At 33.4% G+C, this 25,001-nt stretch overlaps 3 protein-coding genes and 1 long non-coding RNA gene across 4 annotated transcripts; 1 reads left to right on the plus strand and 3 right to left on the minus strand.

Moving 5' to 3' along the window:
* Positions 1 to 3,215: 3,215 nt before the first annotated feature.
* LOC123657430 (E3 ubiquitin-protein ligase SIAH1-like) lies at positions 3,216 to 5,882 on the minus strand. Its single transcript, XM_045592976.1, has 3 exons — positions 5,673 to 5,882; positions 5,408 to 5,546; positions 3,216 to 3,967 (listed from the first exon to the last, which is right to left on the minus strand). Exons 1-3 carry the CDS (start codon positions 5,880 to 5,882, stop codon positions 3,336 to 3,338), a joined length of 981 nt encoding a protein of 326 aa, XP_045448932.1. The 3' UTR covers positions 3,216 to 3,335.
* Positions 5,883 to 6,071: 189 nt separating this feature from the next.
* On the minus strand, positions 6,072 to 8,756 carry LOC123657044. Its single transcript, XR_006743642.1, has 2 exons — positions 8,618 to 8,756; positions 6,072 to 6,230 (listed from the first exon to the last, which is right to left on the minus strand). It is a non-coding gene; the product is annotated as an uncharacterized LOC123657044 (long non-coding RNA).
* A 1,634-nt stretch (positions 8,757 to 10,390) lies between these two features.
* On the plus strand, positions 10,391 to 21,840 carry LOC123656905 (rho GTPase-activating protein 44-like). Its single transcript, XM_045592517.1, has 6 exons — positions 10,391 to 10,786; positions 11,096 to 11,346; positions 11,449 to 11,624; positions 12,737 to 12,980; positions 18,276 to 18,425; positions 19,399 to 21,840. Exons 1-6 carry the CDS (start codon positions 10,734 to 10,736, stop codon positions 21,171 to 21,173), a joined length of 2,649 nt encoding a protein of 882 aa, XP_045448473.1. The 5' UTR covers positions 10,391 to 10,733; the 3' UTR covers positions 21,174 to 21,840.
* LOC123656906 (tyrosine--tRNA ligase, mitochondrial) lies at positions 21,837 to 24,798 on the minus strand. The gene is made up of 8 exons (XM_045592519.1): positions 24,443 to 24,798; positions 24,216 to 24,363; positions 23,625 to 23,803; positions 23,327 to 23,543; positions 22,948 to 23,026; positions 22,564 to 22,839; positions 22,149 to 22,337; positions 21,837 to 22,062 (listed from the first exon to the last, which is right to left on the minus strand). Exons 1-8 carry the CDS (start codon positions 24,577 to 24,579, stop codon positions 21,899 to 21,901), a joined length of 1,389 nt encoding a protein of 462 aa, XP_045448475.1. The 5' UTR covers positions 24,580 to 24,798; the 3' UTR covers positions 21,837 to 21,898.
* Positions 24,799 to 25,001: the final 203 nt, after the last annotated feature.

Consider the following 25,001-nt stretch of genomic DNA (forward strand, 5'->3'; position numbering starts at 1 on the left):
AGAGGTATACCAGCAAACTCTCTCTATAATCTTCTGAAAGACCTTGGCCTGTAAAAAACTGTAGTAAGTTCTATTTTAGAACGAGTGTCTAAGGCTACACTAACATGTTCCTACCAAATTTGGCTAGGCAGGGCGGGCAAATCGAGCAGTGAAGTGGAAACTTGGAACTGCTCTGAGTTCCTCTCTCTGCCACACGATAAATCCATGGAATGCTAAGAAGTTTGTCTCTATAATGTGATTCGTTAACCAAAGTAGATTTTTTGTAAAGTTGTATGAAGCAACTAAATAAGAACAAGATAAAGAAAAGAAAAAATGACCAGACTTGAACACTCCTTGGATTTGATAATTATCAGAGCGGTCGATGGACCGAACTACGAAAATGGACCTATAATCTCAAGGTTGACACCTATTAGTTAGTGAGACCGTGACCCATCCGGCCGAAAATAAGTCACTCTGAAGCGGCTACTACGGAAGAGGATATGTCCGGGCAGGCAGATAGAAGCCTGGAAACCCGTACCCATATAAGCTCGCCTAGTTCTGCCAAGACGAGCCAAATACAGAAGTTCAAGACCAATTCCAGGTTAATTGGTGAGAGCAGATACACTGCCATTACTCATTTTATATTCTTTGAATTACTTTCCCAGTTAAAGCCAAATATCCCTACCACCTTGCCCTCACTTTCTTGGAGCTTACTGAATACAAGCTAATATAAATAACATGCGTCATTAAATTTTCTTTTGACAATTAATACACACAGGTTTTTCCTAAGGCTTAGGAACAGTGTGACCATTTCAATAATGGCGAATCTGCCACAGACTGGGTAAACAATCTACCAGAACCTGCCTCACTTGACGACAAAAATGCCAAAAATATGCCATCATGAAAACTAAAAAAAAAACAACGAATAAAACGTAATTTTTTTTAATCAGCACAAAAAAAATACAATTTTAATAAGTGGTATTACATCTACTACATACTACTTTTAGTGTGTATTAAACATTTGCCTCCAAATTTTCATCTTAATTCTCCGTATGCACAGATGTAAACGACATTTTTTTTTAACATATTTTCCTTGTTTTATTGGAGACACACAATCTTCGTGTTCCTTTATCCCCTCTTTTGTGTAATTATAGCTGAAACATGTTTGTTTAAGAACCTATTCCTATATATTTTGGTTTTGTTCAAGTTTACCTACGAGAATATTCTCTCGCACGAAGCGTTTGACATAGGCAATAAATCTTTCGCAAAATTTTAAATATTTGGATATTTTGTAGCCCCATTCGCGTCCAGCATTTTTCCAATCGTTCCCAAAAATTTGTCTACACTCAAAATTGTGATTATGGTGCTACTTCCACCTGATTCTAACAAATATCTTACATTTATGTCAAATTTAATTTGTCGAAGTTCGTCACCTATTTTTTTATTGTTATTTCAGGAAGAAAGCAAGAAATCTTGTTCCATTCAGCTCGATAAGCATGCTCGTATTTTCTCTTCATAATTTATGATTTGTTACACAGAACCGCACACATTATTCACCAAACGAGAAAGACGTAAAATAAAATTAAATCAATAAAGGAGAACAGTGTTCATATTCTTATCATATGAATATGAACCAAATATGAACATTTCTATTTTAATTCCAGTTCATAATCATATGACGTACTTGTTTAAAAACAGAATAAGAGGGAAATCCCCGTATTATCAGGCCATGATATAGATATTGCCAGTTCGGTGAAATAAATTTTGATTTAATTATATAATAAACCAAAATTGAATGTAATTATTTTTAAAAAAGATAAGTAATTGAAAATTTTAACTAAGTCATGTGCATTTTCCCCGAAATCTTTTAAATCTGCCAAAATCTGCCACTTTTGTAAATCGTCAGCATGATCTGCCACAGACAAAATTTAGGAGCGAAATCTGCCAAAATGGCAGAAATCTGCCACAAATGGTCACACTGCTTAGGGACACAAACATAACTTTAAATAGGTATCTAATATTTGTATAACTTCATTTTAATTAGCAAATAGTTAATTTAATGCATTACTAAAATAATGAATATAGGGATCAAAGAAATAAAACGAAATAATTGAATATTTTTGATATTTATTTTAAAAAGGTAAAATCATAAGCCAAAAAATCTTACTGGCCAAAATTGCTGTTTGAATTATCTGGAGCGTCGACATCAAAAAAACATTTGCGAATTAAAAAATATTACCGATATAAAGTATAGTTAACATAATAATGCTTATTTATATAATTACAATCCATCAAATTCAATGTTGAATAAATGCGTTGTTTTTCTACCCAACAAAGTTAAGAAAAAACTAAAGTAGTTTTTGTATAAATTACAAACTAAATTATTTATGTCTTCTTAGATTAATTAAATGTTTAAATACAATTACTAAACTTTAATTTTAATAGAAACACAACTAACTTAATAATAGATTATCAGATTGTTATGCCAGAAGTAATCGTGTAATGTAATAATACCACACAAACAAATTTATAATAAAGTTAACGTACTTTTTTTTAAATATAAAATATATATATAGTATAACATATTTTTTTTAAATATAAAATTATATTATTATTATTATTATTAAATCTTATTATCTAAATACCACAAATATTATAAAAATTTACCAACATGTATATACTGTCCTTCCAAACAATTACACGAAATTGGAAAATTATTTTGTTTTTACCTAGACAATATTTGACTATTTGTATAAAAGAAAGGAATCACGCAGTAAAAAATGCTGCAGTACGAATATTGGCTGACAGCTAGATAAATATATGTGTATTAGACATACCTTGTTTCATTCTCATACCTTGTTTATATTTCTAGAACACATACCTATTTCAAATAATAAATTGTTCTTTAAGATGTTTTAACATAATAAATTAAACTTCATTTGTCAAACTATTGTTATTGTATTTGTGTCTATTGTTGTTGTTTTAAGTTAGATTTTAATTAGGTATCTTCTACATATATCTTTCATATACATAGAGATACAGGAATCGGACTTTTATGTTTATTTCTGGACTTGGTAACGATACCGATAATGTTACCTGAGACTTATTTCATGAAAGGTCCTCTCCGTTATCTATATCATATTTATTTGAATTTTTATGGCTTCTTATTTTTATTTTTTTTATTTTATCAACACAGAAAATTCAAATTGCCTTTAAAGTAATAAAAAAAACTATAAAAAGTAAAAACATTTTTTTAAGCTTTTAAGTTGTTAGTTAATACATACATTTTGTTTAAAAGGTTAGTGCTATACAGATAATGTTAAAAACAATGAAAATTAATTTTATTCAATATTTGCTTATTGGTTATTTTTACCACTATGAGGGAAACCTTTATGTTGATGTGAAAAATGCATAGGGCCAGGACTTTTACCTCTTTGCTTGTTACCTGGTTCTTGTGGCTTATGACTTTGTGGCCGAACATGTTGTTGTCCAGGACCTTTTGGACCTTTATTTGTTTGTTTATTCTCATTAACCTTTCCTTTGTTTCTGAAATTTGGTTGATTCTTTTTGACAGTAAAATTAAATGTTAACTTTCCATCCTTTATAAAATGTGTCAACATGTTAAGCGGCATAACAGCACATCTTGCCTGACGAAATATTTCATTTGTATCAAATACATCATTAAAACACCTATCCGTATAAATAACTTTTCGCTCGTCATCTTGTTTGCTTGATACATGTATCTCGTAGACACATGTTTGAGCAGCTTTCTTACTTCCAATATGTTGTATGACCCAATAGGCCATTTTTTGGCAAGTGTCAATCTTAAAGGTTAAGATGAACAGAAATTTGCCTTGAGGTATTAGATACATATATCGTTCATCAACTGAAGTAGAAACATTGTTAATATTAACATCAGTAGCTTGATTAAGTAAAAAATTTCCAGGATGACGCTCTTTAAAATGGTCCAGAACATCTTTTAACTTTCCTGTAAATAACAGAAATTTTTGTTTTAAAGAGAGTTGCAGCAGTGATCTGTACAAAAAGGCATTAACGAGCATAACTCGACCAATATACGTATAGTAATACTATAAATATAATAGGACAGACTTGCCTACGGACCGCGCTTCAGCCTGTAATATCCCACTACTGGGCATAGGCCTCTTTCCCCATGTTGGAGAAGGTTCAGAGCTTAATCCACCACGCTGCTCCAATGCGAGTTGGCTATATTCCCTACTATGAGTAACGATCGCTATTAGGTGTACATGACACACCGGGCTACTATCCTTAAGGATATAAGGACGCTCCGAGAAGCCTGTGAATGCCCCAGGAGGCTTCTGAGCTTCTGGAAGGAGCTGGGCTGGCTGAACTAGTCAGCCCACTTTTCACGCATAATGGACCACCTTTGCGTCTAAATGCGGAAAATCGAGCCCAACACAAATACAAATAGGTGTACATGATAACAACCGGGACCAACGGCTTAACGTGCTCTCCGAGGTACGGTGGGGAGACCCACAAGGACTGCGCAAACACCCAGATCACGGCAGACACCTGTATGGCCAATACAAATGTTTGTCATGTGTGGGGATCGAACCCGCAACCGCCAGCGCAACAGGTACAATCCATGGCTGTAACCGTTGCGCCAACGCGGCGTCTAGTTAGTTTGAAAAAAAAATTGGTTGTCTGTAAAGTTGGTTTACGTATGATAAAATTTAATGTGACAACGTCATAACAAAACATCTCCTCGGACGCATAGAATCGACGACGACTCATCTCGAGTCATCCTTTTTCGTGCATGCAGCCAGCGTTCATCGATTTATTAGACGTTGTCAAGTCAAAAAATAGCCTATAGCCTTCCTCGATAATGGACTATCTAAAACTGAAAGGCTTTTTGAAATCGTACCAGTAGTTCCTGAGATTAACGCGTTCAAACAAACAAATTCTTATAATATTAGTATAGTTAAGATACTTATCATAGTCAATACCTAAGTTTAAGTCATACATTTCTGAGCCCCATCACATATGGGCCATTGAATATGTACCTTTTTTTATTTATTACTAGCTATGCCTGCGGCTTCATCCGCGCGGAATTTAACAAAAAAGTTAGTTTTTTTAGCAGTTATAAAACAAATAAATTTCTAAAATAAAAGTAGCCTAAGTTACTCCTTATTACATCAGCTATCTGCCAGTAAAAGTCCCGCCAAAATCGGTCCAATTGTTTCAGATATTAGTGAAAATATACAGACAGAAAGACAGACAGACAAAAATTATAAAAAATGTTATTTTGCTATCAGCACCGTCTGTGTATACAATACATCCATATGCATTTAGTAAAAAGCGGTTATTTTAATATTACAAACAGACACTCCAATTTTATTTATTTGTATATAATAGATGTATAGATTAATGAAAAAAAAATATTTATTACCTGACCATGAGCATTTCCCAAAAACAATCAGAGGGCAAGCCATTTCACGGAAAATACATTCTTTGAGGTGATCTTCCAACTCCATATTGAGCATTGTATACACACAGCCAGATGATTTATTAGGGCAGGGTACAGAAGCCTGAAATTCCATAAATAATTTTAAACCATCAATAATAATAAAATATTGAGTGATCAATTGATTGTCATCTAAATATTAATAATAGTTGAAAAAAGAAACTCTTATATTTAATAATAAACTTTATACCTTAGAAATTAAGTCTTCCAGTTGCCAGTTCCTCATTTGAGTCATTGGTTGACGGCAGATAGGACAAATAGATGGTACCAAAACCTTAGTGCATGAATTGCAAAGACTGTGACCTGACTGGCATTGATATATTGGTGCAGACATGATATCCAAGCAGACAGGACATTCTGGCAGTTCTACTGCTACTGGACCCAACCTACAAATCGGCATATTGGATGGTTTGAGAATGTCATAATTTAAACAACTAAAGTGTAAATTGGTATCAATTCTAATAGGTACCAAACCAGATTTAATATTTGTCCAATTTTTTTTTTTTTTTTTTTTTTTTTAATTTTAGATTAATCATAAGTTATATTTAATTTCCTCCACATATGCTCCATACAAATCAAACAACATTAGTAACTATCATTGTTTTATTTTATTTAAATGCATAACACCATCAAATCAACTTTTACTTGAATAAATATACAATTCATAAAAAATCGATAGTACTCACTTTTTATTCGCTTTAGACTTCGCCATGATCAGGATTCAGGATATAGGTAGTAATAAACGATTCTGTAAAAACAATGTGCACTTTACAAATACTTATTAAAATATGGGAAAAAAAACGAAAAAAATACGATGTATAAAAAAGAAGCAATTAGTTTTAAAATTTTAATTAGTTAAATGGTATTTACGTCTATCTTACAGACAAAAACACGTTTTGTAGGATTAGTTGAAACTTTGTTAAATTACTTAAGGCGCTACCCCGACCAAATAACCTTGAGCATTCGTTCCCTCTTTGCCGCACCCCACCTCTACAATACTTCGTAAAACACTACTAGCGCTATTTGGTAAACAACTTACGAATACGCGTAAAAAATATAGATCATGGAGTCCGTAGACATGGCATTCATTAAAAATTTTTTTTTTTTAAAGAAAGAAAGAAATGTTAATTGGTGAGTAAATTAATTTTGGTAATGAATTCAGTGACAACACCTACGTTAATAAATAAATAAATAAATAAATATATAATATATATATATATATATATATATATATGTACTACAAATATATTTTATTTAATATTAATATAATATATAATATATTTGCTGTGTACAATAAAAAGTAAATTAATTTTATTTAATTGGTGCATAAATAATTTTGGTAATGAATTCAGTCACTACACTTACGTTCATAATGAATACTTACAACTTTTATTCTAATACTAGCGACTCGCCCCGGCGTCGCACGGGTGCAATGCTGATACTAAATATAAAATATATATAGATGAAAAGATACTAATATATAAAAAATATATTGTATTACATTATAATGTATATATTATATATTAGTACATTATTATATTACCGTTGCGTAGGTTTAAAGATCTTAGCATACAGACTGCGGAAAGCGACTTTGTTTTATACTATGTAGTGAAGTATAAGTATTCATGATACTCGTTTGGTGTTGACTTTTTGGATTGAAGGCGAGTTATCTATAATAATAATAATAATAATAATAATAATATACTTTATTGCACATGTAAATAAAGAACAAAATTTACATAATAAGCAATTATAGTACTAAATTGTTCAACCAGGCGATCTTATTGCTAATAATTGTATTTGCTCGCAAACGAAAATTCAATTACATCAACAAGTAATACAACGTAGATCGACGAAAAAATAGTCAAGTAACTACGCGTTATCAAAGATTACTCAAAAAGTAGTTATTAGATCTCGATAAAATTTAAATATGATGATATTAAATGTCATGATAAACATCAGCTTTCGATTAAATAAAAAATTATCAAAATCGGTACACCCAGTAAAAAGTTATGCGGATTTTCGAGAGTTTCCCTCGATTTATCTGGGATCCCATCATCAAATCCTGGTTTCCGTATCATGGTACAAAACTAGGGATATCTCCTTTTCAACAAAAAAAGAATAATCAAAATCAGTACATCCAGTAGAAAGTTATGCGTTATAATATAACGTAGGTCGACGAAAAAAGCGTCAAGTAAAAACGCATTATTAGATCTAACTCGAAAAGTAGTTGTTAGATCTCAAATAAATTTAAATGGGACCAAATGACACACACCACTTTTCGACTAAATTTTTTTTTGTCGAAATCGGTCCACCCAGTTAAAAGTTCTGATGTCCACATACATAAAAAATACAGTCGAATTGAGAACCTCCTCCTTATTTGGAAGTCGGTTAAAACAAAATACAATCGAATTGGGAATCTCCTCGTTTTTTGGAAGTCGGTTAAAAAGCAATCATCTTTATTATTCAGACAATGTAAGTAGAAAAATATTTTATTTTTAACAAACAACTTTTTTTTTATTTAAAACAAAGTAAATTTTATTTTATAAACTTCAACAATAAATGCTAACAAGATGCTAATAAATTTATTATTGTTAATTGATATTGTGTATTGAGCGTGCGCTAGCCGACACGGTGACAAACAACACAAGCTTCTCCCTCCAAACCTTGCGGCAGACTGAATTCCGATACCCTGTGCTTGAGTTACAGTAGTGAATACGCCCAGATTTTAGAAAAAAATCTATAAAAATTCAAATTTGGGTCTTTTGAAAAAAAAAAATTCTTACGTATTGTTCAGTATTAAATTGTCAATCCATTGGTGTCGGTTGCAAAATAAAATAATGTTTACTTTACGAGGAGATGCATATTATCAATCACTATTTCTCATTTTTGTGGTATCGTTGTAAGGAGATTATTTAACATCTATTCCTTCAAAAAAAAAAAAAAAAATCTACCATTGTATAGTTAAAATTATGCAGAATTTAACTGTGTTTTTATTAGTTTGATTCTTCTTTCCATTAACAAGTAGATAGCTCCAAAAAAGTGCACAAAAAACGGCTAGCGCGGCGTTTTGGTCAGGGAGGCGCCTTAAGAGTGGAATATAAGTACGTGGACAATAGCGTAGTGGTAACAAACGTAGTAATAATAATTTCACTACAATAAAACAACACAACCGTAAGGAAATAGACAGATCAGTAATAATTTTATAGTCGTGTATACTTCTAAAGGTAGATAATGATTAATTATACACATGTGATGTAAATATACATGCATATTGATATAACACCACATTTAACACCACGTATGTACGTAAAGAGCGAGATTTTTTTGTTTTTTATTTCTAAACCATTGAACATAGATGAATGATGCATGTATACATAATATCTACATTATGATTAGACTAAAACAAAGAATAAAATAACTTGCCTATACACGAGGACTAAAAATGGTCGCTTTGTTGTATAGTCGCTTAATTGGTCCAACTATCAAAGAGTTATATATAGGAACTTATATCGCTACTGCTGAATACAAAAGACAGTGATAAGGTTGATTTTTCCTTATCTAAATTCTAAATCTGACATACTATAATCGAGACCATGGAGCAATGATCGAGACACTGGTATTCCCAGATAAGTTATCAAAATATTGCCAACGTTAAAAGCAATAATTAATTAATAGGAAAACTATTATATTATGTATAAGTAAGGAGAACAAATAAATTGCGAATAAATTTTAACTACGCAAATAATTTAAATTACTATGTGTTATATGTATTTACTATGTGTTATGTGTATCGTTAATACTTTATATATATATATATATATATTTATTTTTTAAATAATTTTAATAAAAATGGTGCAGATAAATAAAATACATTTAACAATAGCAATACCAATATAAATTGCTCTATCTAGTGTCTAATAACTAGTGATGTGCCGGATCGTCAAAAGTGTATATCCATGGATACGGATACGGATACTTATTTGCTCACTCAATCGGTGTTAGTGGTTGACCTTGAAACGATAGTTGACGTCACGCCCGTCGCAACAACAGGTAGAACAGGTTTCAACTTGCATTGCGCGGGTATTACCTTTGTTAACCGGCTTCCAAAATAGGAGGAAGTTCTCAATTCGTCTGTATTTTTTATGTATGTTACCTCAGAACTTTTTACTGAATAGACCGATTTCGATGATTCTTTTTTTAAATCAAAAGGTGGTGCTTGTCTTGCAGTTTCATTTAAATTTGATCGAGATATAATGAGTAATCTTTAATGACGCGTATTTATGTAACGGTGAACACGTCGTTTTTCGTAACTTATTTTTTTGTTAACGTTTTTAGAAACTACTTTAGTTTGAACTATCGTATCGATTTAAGAACTTAAATAAATAGCAACATTTAAATATTGTAAAAAATTAAGATAGTTCTGATTATTAATATTGTATATTCATTTAAATAAGGTAATGAAATAAATACTAACAAAACATTAATAATATATAATTAACGTTGAAGAAAAATTACAAGTGCTTTTTACTCAACATAATTATGTAAATATTTTTTATTTAATCAAAATATAGTTAATTTTTACCTTTATTAATATAAATGTACTAGTTAAAAAACTTTTTTAAATTATGTTTGCTAGTAAACGAGAAAAGAAGTACTTCATTTGACATCGACAAGCGATACATAAATATATCTTTAAGTATCTAGTCGAAAAAAATCTGGTTAGCAACTTTCAGTTTTAGGCTTTTAGCTCTAGCTACACTACATATTACACTTGGTTTGAGTTAACTATAGTTGCAGAGTTTTGTAGAAATTGGAGATCTACTGTTGTACTATGTAGACTATACTTATAAGTTATAAGAATTTAATTTTACGTAGTCTGTGGTGTAGAATTCAGACATCAGTTTCTGACACCTTATATACTCTTTGGTTTCTGACTTCTGATTTACATATCTGTGGATTCTTATTTTCTTATTCATTGTGATTTCTGTAAATTATGTTTAAAAGACAACTTATTATTACATAGATATACAAGTTAAAGTAAATTTTGAAATGTAGTGCCTTAACAAAAAGTTTTGTGTACGGTGTTTGGTGGTGTATTTCAATAACACAGCAAACGAAGATGATCTCATTGACGTGCTGACATTAGTTACGTTCTTTTCGGCGAGAGTTCTTGATCTTTTTATTGTTATTGACTCGACTAAGTCCAATGACCTTGTAACGTTAAATAAATTAATAGAAAATAACTAAAATGAAGAAGCAGTTCTACAGGGTTAAGCAGCTAGCTGACCAAACCTTTTCAAGGTACATGTATTATCAATTATCTGATAAGATTTTGGCCGCTTTAGTGTCAGATATGTAATGCTTGTATTATATTAAAATTATTGGGAATCGTAATATTGCAATTCTTTTAATTTAAAACTCTTAAACATAATTCATTTAATTTGTATCAAATTTTCTAAATTCAGCTTTAAGGAAAATATAAACACTAGTTTTAGAAACTATCGTATAAATAAATAAATAAATATAAGTATGTATAAAAGATAAAAATGTAGGTAGGAATAAATTATTATAAAAATATTTAAATTTCTAACAACATTTGATTTTCAAAAGGGCTGGCAAAGGTGAAGCATTGACTGATGAGTTGCAAACAGCTGATAGAAAAGTAGAGCACCTCCGGAATGCTCTTCAACTTATTAGTAAACGTTTGGCCACTGGAGCTGGAAACACACAGGGCCAAGATCCTGCAGCCCGTGAGAAAAGGCTCAAAAAGCTACCAGAATATCTTTTGGGACTGTCAATGTGTGAAGCCAGCAACTTTGATGATGATGACAGCATCTTAAAATATATACTCTATGAATGTGGTAAGAAAACACGTAATTTACTTATTCATGTTCTATTTATTTACGAATAAACATCTTATGTAAATGAGAAAAAATAAACAATAATAAATAATTATTTTTCAGGGAAAACTGAAAAATTTCTCGCTAATGAGATTGCAGAACACGAGCTGAAAGTAGAACAACTAGTATGCGCACCGTTAACAACAATCAGTGATCAAGACTTACCCTCAATAATGAAAGCAAAAAAACAACTCAGTAGACTTATAAGTGAAAAGGAATCAGCGGCCAGCAGATATCATGTAAGTGCTATCATAGTACATAATCTCTTTGATATTACAATAACATAATAATGGTTTCAACTGTCACTATCAATAAATATCACTGGCGCTATATGAATAACTGCCTGGAATAGTTTTGCAATGTGAATCATCTTAATTCTTATTTGTTTTATCAATTTAACATACACTATATTCCATTTAACAACATGGTAGCTTATGTTTTTTTTTTCTTTTTTATTAAAAAAGGCACAATAACTCAACTGTGTCCATAGTATTAAAATACTAGGGACACAGTTGAGTTTTTGTGCCTTTAAATTTTATTTTGTCTGTATTAAATTCATAAATTTCAATTGCATTCAAAACATCTTAATTTTAACATTTTCTTTAATAGTTAAACAAGTTTATTAAAAAATGTGTGTATTAAATATTTTATCAAATAATAAAAAACTTAATAAAATTTTGCTTACAACTACATTTGTCTAACGGAAGAACACCTTATCTTTATCAAAGTGATACTGGGAGTGTGTTAAGATAATGTGGAATGGTTTAAAATAGACCTTAAAATGGTACTTCAGGATAAGATAAAAATTAATCAGTGGGGCTTGTAGCGACATCTATCACGCGGCATATAAACTAGAAAAAACTGACATATCCTACATCGCGCTATCAAAGTTATCAAATTGATTGAGTATATATACAAGAACCCGACAACAATCGTTAAGGCCCAGTAGCCCTGCAACCTGAGCAATATTTTTTTTTTTAATTCCACTCGGATGAAGTTCCGGCACTGCTAGTTAAATAATAATTATTATGATTTAAAACTGATTCAGTAAAGTAAATTTATTATTTCATTCATACTTATTGTAGAGTGAATCACTGTCCATCCATTTTTAATTGAAATTTGTATGTACTTTATACAAGTTTTTCGTACAATGTGTCCTTCTGTTTAGTGACTTATAATTTCGGCTATGGTATACCTACATGTGTCACATGTCCCTCAATGGAAGTATACACGTATCGAAACACGTTGTATGAAGGACTTAAAAAGAACGTTCCACGTGAAAAAAAAATCCTAGCTGAATTCTTACTGATCTTAGAAATTTATGATATATGGTTTTGTTATGGTCTTTTAGCATTTGGAACGTCAAAAAGAGGAAAATCCCACAAAATTGCATGCCGCTAAGGAAGAATTAGAAGAGGCTGGTAATAAAGTGGAGGCTGCTCGAGATGCGCTTGCGGCTGACATGTTCGCACTTGTTGCAAAAGAAGCACAACTTGCACACACACTGTTGCAATATGTAAAACTGCAAAGAGCATACCATGAATCTGCATTACATTCCCTAGCGGACACTGTGCCCGAGCTGGAGAGATTTATAAGTAAGTATTTCTATTTTGATATTAAGATTACAGCAGTAAAATAAATCTGGCTCAATATTTGAGCAGGATTTTTACTATGTAAGTATAAAGCTTACAGAAGATCAAAACTATAGTATACTGTTCTCAAGAGATCTGATAACTACTTTTTGAGTAATCTTTGATAACGCGTAGTTACTTGATTATTTTTTCGTTTGCGAGCAAACACAATTATGTAATCAATACTCAAATTGTACTAAAATATATTTAATGAGAAGATAGTAAAATGTTAAACAAAAGTTGGGTTGTAATGGACCATAAACTGATCTACAAAAGAAATAGTTATCCATACAATTCATTCTTGTCAATTACACTTCATAGTTTAATACTGTCTGTCTGATTAATTTGTTCAATTAAAGAGAGTGTTCAAGTTGTTACGCAGACATACGCCAACTTTTATACACTTAACCAAATCTAGCCATTCTTCTAATGTAGTAACCGAGCTTTAGATATTCATTGTTAATCATACTTGTTATAACAAAGTTAATAACAAGAATGTGAGGGGGCCGCTAAAATTATTTTTTACTCCAGGCTCGAGTTAAGCTCGCTACGCCACTAATGTTTACCAAAAAACATTCAACATTGTAACAAAGGTTATGAATGAATTGGAGTTTTGGAGTTATTTAATTTAGGGGGGTAAAAAATAGGGGAGATAGGCAAAAGGTACCACTTATCTGCTAATGTATCATAAATTTGAATAGCGGTTAGAAAAATCAAAAATGAAATTTATTATGTTTTTACGTATATAATTTGACAATAACTTTGACAATTCTTGGCATGAGTTTAAATCAGGTTTTTAAAATCTTAAAATATATTTATATATATTTGCGGACCCGGCTGACGTTGTCCTGCCCGGAAATCAGCTACCAAATTAGATAGCTTACATACCGTTAGCAGTGCCACCTACCGGGTCCAATTGAGATAAAAACTACCATATCTCCCAAGTTTCAAATTTTGATATAAATTGGTTCAGTAGTTTCGAAGTTTATCTGGAACATAATTCATAACACGAATTTTTTTAATATATACGCCAATATACAACTTTCGCTAGTAAGATCTATATTGGTTTTGTAATGCATTAGAATGACCTATGAATCTTGGGTTATCGGTCACTAAGCAGTAAACGTGATAGAGATAAACGGAATCAGAACTGCAATAAAATATTTGATAGTAGATATAGACTGTATAAAATCCTGGCTTTTCCATAGTCTATTTTATTATTTATTTGCTATTTGTTGTAAAAAACAAACTTTATACATTATATTTTTCTTTTTCGTACAAATTACGTCCACGAGAAACGATCGAATTTATTTCAAAAAAAGAATAATGTGCATTACCACTCTTGAATAGTTTTTGTCAATTTGGTTTTGGTTAGTTGTATCTTTTAGTCGTGTAAAACTGACGTCCATTCGATTCACATTGTCTTTCTCATTATTAACACAGGATTATTTAATTTTCGATAAAATAACTTTAGCGTTACGGATTGAAACTGTCGAATGATGATGTCATCGATATCGGAGCATTAAATTATTAATAAATATTTGTATTAAATAGATAACTATAGTTTTTATCTGTAGACAATGAGTAACTAATATTTTTAAATAAACTAACAAAGATAGTGTACATTTCTATTTTTTTTTTAAACAATGTAGGTACATATAAAATTTAAACTGAGGTAGGGCACAGCAGGAAACCTGCTCAGAATCCGCAGCAGCCCGACTGGGGAAGTACCTCGACCTTACAGAAGATCACAGCTAAATAATATTGCCTTCAAGCAGTGTTGTGTTCCTGTTGGTGAGTAAGGTGACCAGCAGGCTTACTCTTGAAACTCAATCCTATTTGAAATTTAGGATTGGGATCGAGAACTTGTCAATCGGTACTCTTGAACACTACACTAGCGCACGATTTGACTCAATTACTGTGGAATTTTATGTAACTAATAGAAATTGGGATTTCTCGATCTTAAGCATTTTTTGCACTCTTGACAATATTTTGACGTTGACTATCGACTTGGAAATCGTGTTTGGGATCGAATTTACTCGTTTCAATAAAGTTAACTTTTTAGTGTTCGATTGTGTATCTTAAAGTTTTTATTTATTAAGTTAATGGCGCGACTGGCGCTTATTTATGTATATTTTTATATTATCAACAATATCACAATCACAGTATTTTGTTAAAATAGAACTAAATACTTAACAATTAGCTTTTTATCCTCTTTTAACCTAAGGTAGCAATTTTTAAATATAAATCACAGTATTTATGTTTCTAATATTTAAATAAAAATCACAGTATTTAAGTCTCCAATATCTTTTGTTTTAACAATATTAATAAACTTTTGTATTCACTAATTTAAGCTTAGCACTGGTAAAATTGCAGAAATTATTACAGAAGTAAATAAAGAAAGAAGATAAGTTAATTATAAATATAAATTAAGAAAATACGTAATCGAGATAATTTGGAATTTAGAAGTCTCAAAATGGCGCCAGTCGTGAGCTTTTTTTTAACAACAACACACATTATGCCAGAATGTATAACATATCTTGCGTTTTTATGCTTAAAAAAATCAGTTTTAGGTTTAATTTAACGAATTACAATATAATAGATAATAATTTATTATTGGAGACAAATAATAATTTAAAAACATAAAATTTTATGAGTTAAATTTTATTTTCTTATTATTTTTTATTATAATGGCTACATCGGAAACCGATCGTCAATTCGATTCCAATTTCAATTCAATTGAAAGCTCGATTTGGTCAAGAGTACCAAAATATTACAGATTGGAACTGGAACTGTATTGAATTCGTGTTTTTGTGAGATTGGGATTGAAGTCAAGAGTAAGCCTACAGAGCTCTTGGGGGAATTGGGGATAGGGTCGGCAACGCGCTTGTGATGCTTCTTATGTTGCAAGCGTCTATAGGCTCCGGTAATTGCTTACCTTCAGGTGAGTCGTACGCCTGTTTATTGACCTAGTTGTATAAAATAAATTTGTTATTTTATCCATGGCCTTAGAAAGAATAGTATTTAGTCTATATTTTGATACATTTTCATAGGATATTGATTTATTTTAAATAAGACCACCTCGAAGGCATATCCTCTCATTTTATTAAATCAATCAGATAATTAATATCACTTTAATCAAATCAGTCATATATTAACATTGAATATAAGTTCTTTCTTCAATTACAAATTACTGGAAAACTACCTAACTATAAAGAATGCGTTATATACCAGTAGGATGCGGAAATTCTTGATAATACGCGAGAATTAATAAATATATTGCGTAAATTATAGCTTGTACCTACGTATCTGGTATTAACATTAAATTCAAAAATAATACGAATATATTTTAAAAATAGCTTCCATTTAGCACGCGCAATTTAAACAGTGCTATGTGTGTAATCGTGTAATACGAACACCGTATCAACGGTGTCTTGTGTCGCACGCGACGCATGGATCATAACGGCACGAGAATATCGGCAATTCTCGACGTCTTAAATTCTCAACGGATAGGTGAAATTACGGGTTTAGTGGTCATCGTTGTTGTTTAATAAACAATCATTAGAATATTGTTTTTTTTTTTTTTTTACATTTTAAACTCATAAATGAGATTATTTTACTGCTGTCTGTAGACAATATATCCAGTAATTCCAGTATTCACCGTTTATCAATTTACTAAATTACTGATGACCCTTTCGGTTTCACCGGTCGGTAGGTAGTATAGATTGTACCACATCGAAAAGCGAGATAATTTTATCCGTACTTATATATAAACTAATTATATCGCAATTTTACCCGCGTAATTTTCGATCGCGTGAGAATGTCGGGATGTAAAGTATTTTTTTTTTTCTTTATTGTAGGCCTGCGATCAGTCGCCTAGACTATAGTCAGGTGTGTTGCAAGAGATAAGTGTTTCGAGAGATAGAGCCACTGCTCCATCTCCCCTTAGTAAGGCAGCACATCGGCTCTCTTGAGTCTTCTAATTGGATTTGGTTGCAGAAGCATACTGGATAACGGGTTAGGATGAGTTGTCAAGCGGTCCTTGTAGTTGGCTGAATATCGTTTTGCTTCATCCAAGATGGTTGGGATTTCTAGATACTCGTGAATTTCCGAATTGCGAGCATACCAGGGCGCCGAGGAAAGTACCCTTAGCATATTGTTTTGGGCTCTCTGCAGGCACATAACGTTGGATTTGCTGGCTGTCGACCACAGTTGGATTCCATATGTCCAAATCGGTTTTATTATGGAACAATATACCCTCAGCTTGTTGGATAAGGATAAGGCAGACTGTCTACCGAGGAGCCAGAGCAAATTTTTAAATCTTAGATTGATTTCATTGCGCTTCGTTTTTATATGATCTTTCCATGTCATCCTCCGGTCCAGGTGAAACCCTAGGTATTTGACGCAGGTTGATTGCGGCAATGTGTCTGGGCGTAGGTTGACCGGGGGGCATGTTTCACGTCTTAGGGTAAATGTGATGTGGTGAGACTTTGGAGCGCTTGCTTTTATACGCCACTTAGTCAACCAAGCATTGGTGGCATTGAGCTGGCTTTGCAACAATCTGCTCGCTTCGTTTAGGTCACGATCACAACTGAGGAATGTAAAGTTATAATGCGTTATTGTGATGCTCCAGATGCTAACTTTTAATACATTCCGTTTAGTAGTTTTTGAGTGAAAGAGTAACAAACAATTATTTATTAGAACGAAGTTTTGGAACGAAGTTCCTTATGGCAGGCTTGACATTTGGCTGGGCGAGTGAACTGAAAAAAATGTGATACTAAAACCGTAAGAAAAATATATAACGGAAGTGACGTAATATCAGTCATACGACTGTATAATATGACGTTTGTAAAACTCAAATGTTACAAGAAAACTTTTTTTTAATTATTTATGTAATTTTATACTGTCGACAAAAATAAATAAAGCTATATGTCTTTTTATTTCACTTAATACTTTGAATTATAATTATTATTTTGTTTGATTTATTTTAGTTTACGGTATTTGTTATTTTCTAAAATACTAAATTTCCTATATACTTTTATGTACTTAAAAACATATCAGTAAAATTAAAAAAAAAATCAGGAACTAGAAAATATATATATAACCCAAAAAATTTTTTCAAATTGTGTTGCTTCTATACTATCCAAAGGAACTTCGTTCCTACCTGGTGTCCCATGACACCACATAATTTTTTATGCTCACATACTTTGATATAATATATAATACTATATATAAACCTTAGTACATTAACCCCCGCAGACGACAGCTCGGTGAAGCCGGTGTTCGGCTACCCGCTGGAGGAGCACCTGCGCGTGACGGGCCGCACCATCGCCTTCCCCGTCGAGTTGTGCGTGTGCACACTGCACGAGCTGGCGCTCAGCGAGGAGGGCCTCTTCCGGATCGCCGGTGGTAAGTATCGTTTTGACTATCTCGTTAGCATAGTTTACAGATACCCTGCTTTCTGCTCCGAGAGTTATGGGTTTTATTCCCGTCCGATCTCTAGGTTTAATAATATCCTAGGAACAGATGACAGTTTACAAAAAAGATGGAATTAATACTAGCATCCCAGCTTTACTAGATAGACAAAAAACTCGATATGATCCAAATCTCATTTATTTCCTGTCTGAGTATCGGTCCTTTTAGAGAGACCACTGTGCCTCGGAGAGCATGTTATGCTGGGTCCCCGTTGTTATCATAGACAACTGATAGCGATCATTTCTCATAGTATGGAATATATCCACTAACCCGCCGTGCATCGAAGTCAGGGGAAACCCTGATGGAGGACCGTCGCGATTCTGACCCGCCGTGCAGCAGTGTGGTTAAGCTTCGATCCTTCTCCTACATGGGGAAAGAGGCCAGAGTCTATACCCAGAAGGATGTTGAATCAATCAATCTTTAATTTTGATACACATCGGAATGATAACATTTTATTTAAATTTAGTTAACGCGTTATCAAATGACGTGCATAATAACGATTTTTTTTTTTATATTATTTTATTTAGTAGATTGTGTTTTATTGAAAGTGGTTTTTATTTGATAAGCAAGTTTATACAGAAAAATATGTAGGACGAAGAACGGATCTGATAATGGACCTTGATTAGATTTCGTTAGGGATTATAGATTTTTATCAAGATTAATTTTAACAATCAACTATTAAATTGTTTCTTTAAATTATTGTTATTATAACTATAGTTTGTCAACAGTATTTAGGGTGTTTCCTAACAGGAAGCAGAGGGGGCTTAGATTTTATTTTCAGATTTATAAATAGGAGCTAATAATCTAATTTTGTTCAGTGTGTTGTCTTATCTTTTTATGAAATAATTATTTCTATACCTCGTCGTATCGTTTATACTAATAATTATTTGTGTATTATACTTTTCAGCAACATCAAAAGTGCGAAGAATGAAACTGTCTCTAGACGCGGGACTGTTTAATGTTCCGCTGCCTCGAGATTACAGAGACATGCACGTCGTGGCCTCAGTTTTAAAGTGCTATCTTCGCGAACTACCCGAGCCCCTCTTAACTTACCGGCTGTATGAAAACTTCATCCTAGCGTCCCGACAACCCTCAGAACAAGCCCGACTGAACGCTCTCTGGGAAGCCATTCATTTGTTACCCGACGCGAACTTTCAAAATCTTAGATATCTTATAAAATTTTTGTCTGCTTTAACGAAAAATCAAAGCACAAACAAGATGACACCCTCGAACCTGGCCATCGTGATCGCACCGAACTTGCTCTGGGCCGCCGACGAAAGCACTTTCGACATGAACATTACGACCGCAGTCAACTGTGTCGTGGAGCTGCTCATCAAGCACGCCGACTGGTTCTATAAAGACGATGTCGGCTTCTTTATCTCGTTTACCAAAGAGGACCTGCTGCCCGATCACTGTGAATATGGATTCACACCCACTTTCGTCCAAGGTTATAATCAAACCGTAGCACTGAGTCAGGAACATTCTAATGGTGACTTCAACAATATGAGCAAGTCTCTGTACGATTACAATCCCCAGGCTACACAAAAAGTGACGGTAGACGGACCCGGCCGCCATTCGAGAAGCAATAGTCACGATACAAGCCTAATATTACTAGATAACGATATGAAAAAAGCTCAATCGAACAGCTCCCTGTCCGATCATTCTAGTCCTCCCCACGGTAGCCCTAAACCAATAATGCGGCGGAAGAATAAACCACTAGCGCCGGTCCCGCCAAACTTCACGCCCGACAAGAGCAAGAAAGTGGAATTGCATTCGCAGACTCCCGAAGTGTCAAAAGATCAGATTTCATCAACGAAAGAGGCCGAAAAGCCGGCCAAACCCCCCCGGCCCGTCATATCGGAAACGGGAAAAGTGATCACCGGCGTGCAGACGATTAACCGGTCAACTTATCGGCAAAACAAGGCGATGAAAGAGGAGGCTGCCAGGAGCGGCAGCCGCGAAAACCTCGCGGACACCAGGAGACAGAGTCTCGAGTTGGAAAAGGATAAATTTGAAAGTTTTAAAATACCGGAAAATAAAACCGACAAGGAATCGACTCTAGTGGTGAAGAACGTGACCGCCCAAAGCGGCGTCGTGACGAGAATGAAAATAGTGGGCGAGCCGGCGAGCGGGCAGGCGAGCGGGCAGGCGAGCGGGCAGGCGAGCGGGCAGGCTAGTGGACAGGCGAGCGGGCCGGCCTCGCTGCAGGACAGGCCGACGCGCGCGCCGCCGCCGCGCCCCGTGGCCGCCCCGCGCACGCTCGTGCCGGCGCCAGACGCCGACGACGTGGCGCTGCGCCACAAGCCCGCCGTGCCCGAGCGCCCCGCCGCGCTGCGCCCGCACAGCTTCCGCGCCGCGCGCGACGAGCCCACCGTGCTGGAGCGCGCCCACGTGTACTCCGTCGACAAGCACCACCCCACCGTCATACAAGTGGGCGCCGCCGACGAGCCGCGCGTCGCCGCGGTGCACCGCGCGCACAGCTCGGGAGGCAAGGACGCCGAGCTCGAGGAGCCGAAGGGCCTGAGCGGCGCGAGCCGGCAACTGTCGCAGTCGGAGGGCGATATCGCGGAGGGCCCGCGCTCGCCGCGACCGCAGCCGGCGCGTCCGCCCCGCCCGCTGGTGCCGGCGCCGCCCCCGCCCTCCGCCCCGCCCGCACCGACGCACGAGAGCACCGACCTCTAGTCCCGCCCAGTATTAGACGCGGCTCAACGTCGAGCCAAGTATTACGACACGTAGCGACGCTTCCGATCGTGCGAAGCAAGACTGAAGCCCTCTATTTATTCTATGCTAGTAATAATAGAAAGCTTGACAGTTGTCGGGAAGTACATTAATATTGTTGTATTTCTTTGCAGATGTGTTATTTATTTTTGTAAAACGACAAAAACTTTTACTGTAGATATATGATGTGACGCAATCGGGAATTTAAAATAAAATATCGTTTTCATCGGTTCATAAAAAAAAATTCATTCGTTGTTCCATTTGAACACATCAAAATGAGTCAATTTAGCTTTTTATGCATTCAGATTTATTCGTATCTTAACTTTTTGTACAATTTAGGATATTTTGCAGTAAATCCTTGTGATATTAGGAGTTTCGCTAAAATACGCCGAAAGGTCGGGTGTCCGGCCGAGGGCAGGTGCACAAACGTATAACTAGTAGCCATATTTTTGATATTTATAATAGACAGTGCGTTAGTTGTATCGGCCACGCTGTTTCAGTGAATATTAATATAGGCTAATATATGTTATGTAGTATTTACGAAGTTTTATGTGATATGCATTTTATTAATTATATACTGCAAGTATACAAGCTTCTGTTGTAAGTAATAACAATAAAATATTAATAAATATTTTATAGTTTTATTTAAAAGGCTATTCTTAAATAATATTTTAACCAACATATAAATTCTATGTTTGCCATTTAACTATATAGTAATTTCGTTTACCGACTCTTATTAATGTGATAAGATTTGGTAGTATATGAGCAGATTCAGTAATTACTTCATCTATTTTCCTAATTTTTTGATGATTTATATAGAAACCACCTGCTTGAATTATTCTTATAGCATCGCCTGAAACAATACAAGAAAAATGTTTTGTACAACTTTGAATAATTCCTCATTTCAGCACAAAAAGAAACAATAAAAAAGATATTTACTTTCAGTTGGAAAGCATTTAGCTTTTAACCCAAGTTCTAATACTGTTATGCCGGGAGATAAGAGTAATTGTGTAACAGGGGCACCTTCAAAAACTTGTTCCAACTCATTTGAAGTTAGTGCTACCAAAGATTTTACATCTTTACTGTATATAGCTTCAGTCGCTTGTCTTGCTTTCAACAGGCCCTCTTCTGTGAATTACAAACATTATAAATTAAACAGTGAAATGTTTATATCTTCAACAGTGAAACAAAAACACAGGAAGTGACAGCGTAACTTAATATGCCATTTCATATTTTAAACTCTAGTTACTCTTCTTTTATATGTAAAAAAACAATGATCAATACATAAAAAATGTAAAATATATTTTTTTGAGAGACTATTTGAGCATAAACACTTGACAATTAAATTGTATACCTCCATGAACTAAGGTTGTTAACTGCTCGGCAAGACATTGCTGTGGATATCTCTGCTCTGGGTGTTGTCGATGCTTAAACATTATATCACTAATCTCTCCTAATTTGTAGAATGTGAACAGTTTCAACAACCTCTCCACATCTGAATCCTTTGTTCTAATGAAATATTGATATAAACTAAATGGGCTTGTCTTTTTAGAATCCAGCCATAAAGCATTCCCTGCAGATTTTCCAAATTTATCACCTTCTTCTGTTGTCACGAGAGGCAAAGTCAAACCTAAAAATATATATATATATATATATATATATATGAAAAAGATTAAATTGTTCAAAAATAAATGTATATTAAAACTTAATTTATGTTGAAAAATTAGAATTAGCCAACCATAAACATTTTTCTTAGCTGTTCTGCTGATCAATTCATGACCAGCACTTATGTTGCCCATTTGATCACTCCCACCAATCTAGAAACACAATAAACATTTATTTTTAATCATCTTAATACATGCAAATTATTTATTATGACATGTTATGTACTTCTTATGTTAAAAAGTTTATTTTATGTCATCATTAATAAAATACACATACCAACCAACACCATACCATATATATATATATATATATATATATATATGACTAATATATATATATATATATATATTAGTCATATATATATATCACTAATATTTATTATGGTATAATTTTGATTTAATTTACAAATATGTCATTAGAGTAGGTTGGCAAAATAGACAAATATAAATTACCTGAAACCTACAATCATACTCCTTCAACAAATGTAGCCAATCATAAGACTGAAATATTTGGTAAGAAAATTCAGTAAAACTCATTCCTACTTCAGAATTCATTCTTTTCTGCACGGTCTGTTTCAGCAACATTGTGCCCATTCTGAAGTTTCGTCCAATTTCACTGACAAACCTTATTGAATCTATTTCTCTATACCAAGTTTCATTATTAACTATCCTGTAATATATTTTCAATTATTAAAAGGTTTTTTTTTAGAATACCTATAATATTTACTTATTTTTAGCCATATTTACATACTTAATAGGTTTTAACAAATTTTCATCTTCAGACCAAATGTATTTTTTATGATTCTCAAACACAGTTTCAAGATTTTTCTTAATACAACTAATATTTTCAGAGATAACACTTTGACCTAATGCTACTCTATCTGTATTTCTTCCACTGGGATCACCGACATAGCCTGTAGCACCACCAAGCTGAAATACATTTTAAATATGTTCAATCTTAACACTATTGTACATCATGTAAAAAACACCCACAGGCATAACTCATATATAGTAAGAGCGAGACGTTCTTTCAACACCGTAAGCCAGGAATTCGACGTAGATCTTTTCGATACTACTGTTCCAAAATTAAAGAAAACATTGTGTGATACCTTTTTTGTCTCCTAACCATTGCATTTTGTGATTACATAATAGCATACTCACTGAATCATATACATTATAATGTACAACAGCTCGTAATTAGGCACTAAACTATTGTATATAAGCGAAAACTTTTAATTAGCCTTATAACTGTCTTAATTTTATGTTATATATGTTTAACTAAAATAAATAAATGTGTCCTAATATATCTTAATTTTGTGTTGACAAATTTTGACTATCTTACCAAAGCTATAACATCATGTCCTCCTCTTTGCCAATGTATAAGGTTTAATATAACAAGGAGATTCCCAACGTGCAGGCTGTCGGCTGTAGGATCAAATCCTGCATACACACATTGTGGAGACTTATTTAATAAATCCCGTATTTCATTTCTGAAATCACATTCTACAAATAAACAGCTAATCGAAATAAAGTTATAATCATTAAAGATGCTTTACAGAAATGACTTACGCTGCAGTATTTGGGAACATATCTTGATACATTCCTCTTTCACTTAATTTCAATATATTTCGACTACTACTAAGTCTTTTAGTCGTTTTCCATAAATAAATATTTGGGAAACGAATTAGGTTTTTAAAAAGAGCCATTTTAATATTTTTAAATGTATTCAGTATGAAATAAAACTAAAATTTGACTAGAATTAACCTCAAAAAACAAAAATTATATAAATATATAGACCAAAGAAACATCATTATTATAGGGTAAAATTTTCTTATTCTTAAAATATTTTATAAGATAGTGAGACTTGCTTTACGGAAATAGATTAGCAAAGTATATAAAATTTTTCTTAGTACCTATGTTTTCAACTTTTTATGATTTTTATACCACGGTCTGTGATTGGTCTGTCGTGTAATGACAGTGAAAACCATAGATTATACACCTATATACTGGTCAGGGCTGCCAGGTGCACAAAAAGTGTGATCGTACGTCAACTACAAAAAAAAAATCGTATGCCAAGGAAATTTTGAAATAAAAAGATCGTACAGCCCTTTAAGACTAAGTACTAATT

Source organism: Melitaea cinxia, chromosome 10 (assembly GCF_905220565.1).
Source record: "Melitaea cinxia chromosome 10, ilMelCinx1.1, whole genome shotgun sequence".
In the NCBI taxonomy this organism is placed as follows: Eukaryota; Metazoa; Arthropoda; class Insecta; order Lepidoptera; family Nymphalidae; genus Melitaea; species Melitaea cinxia.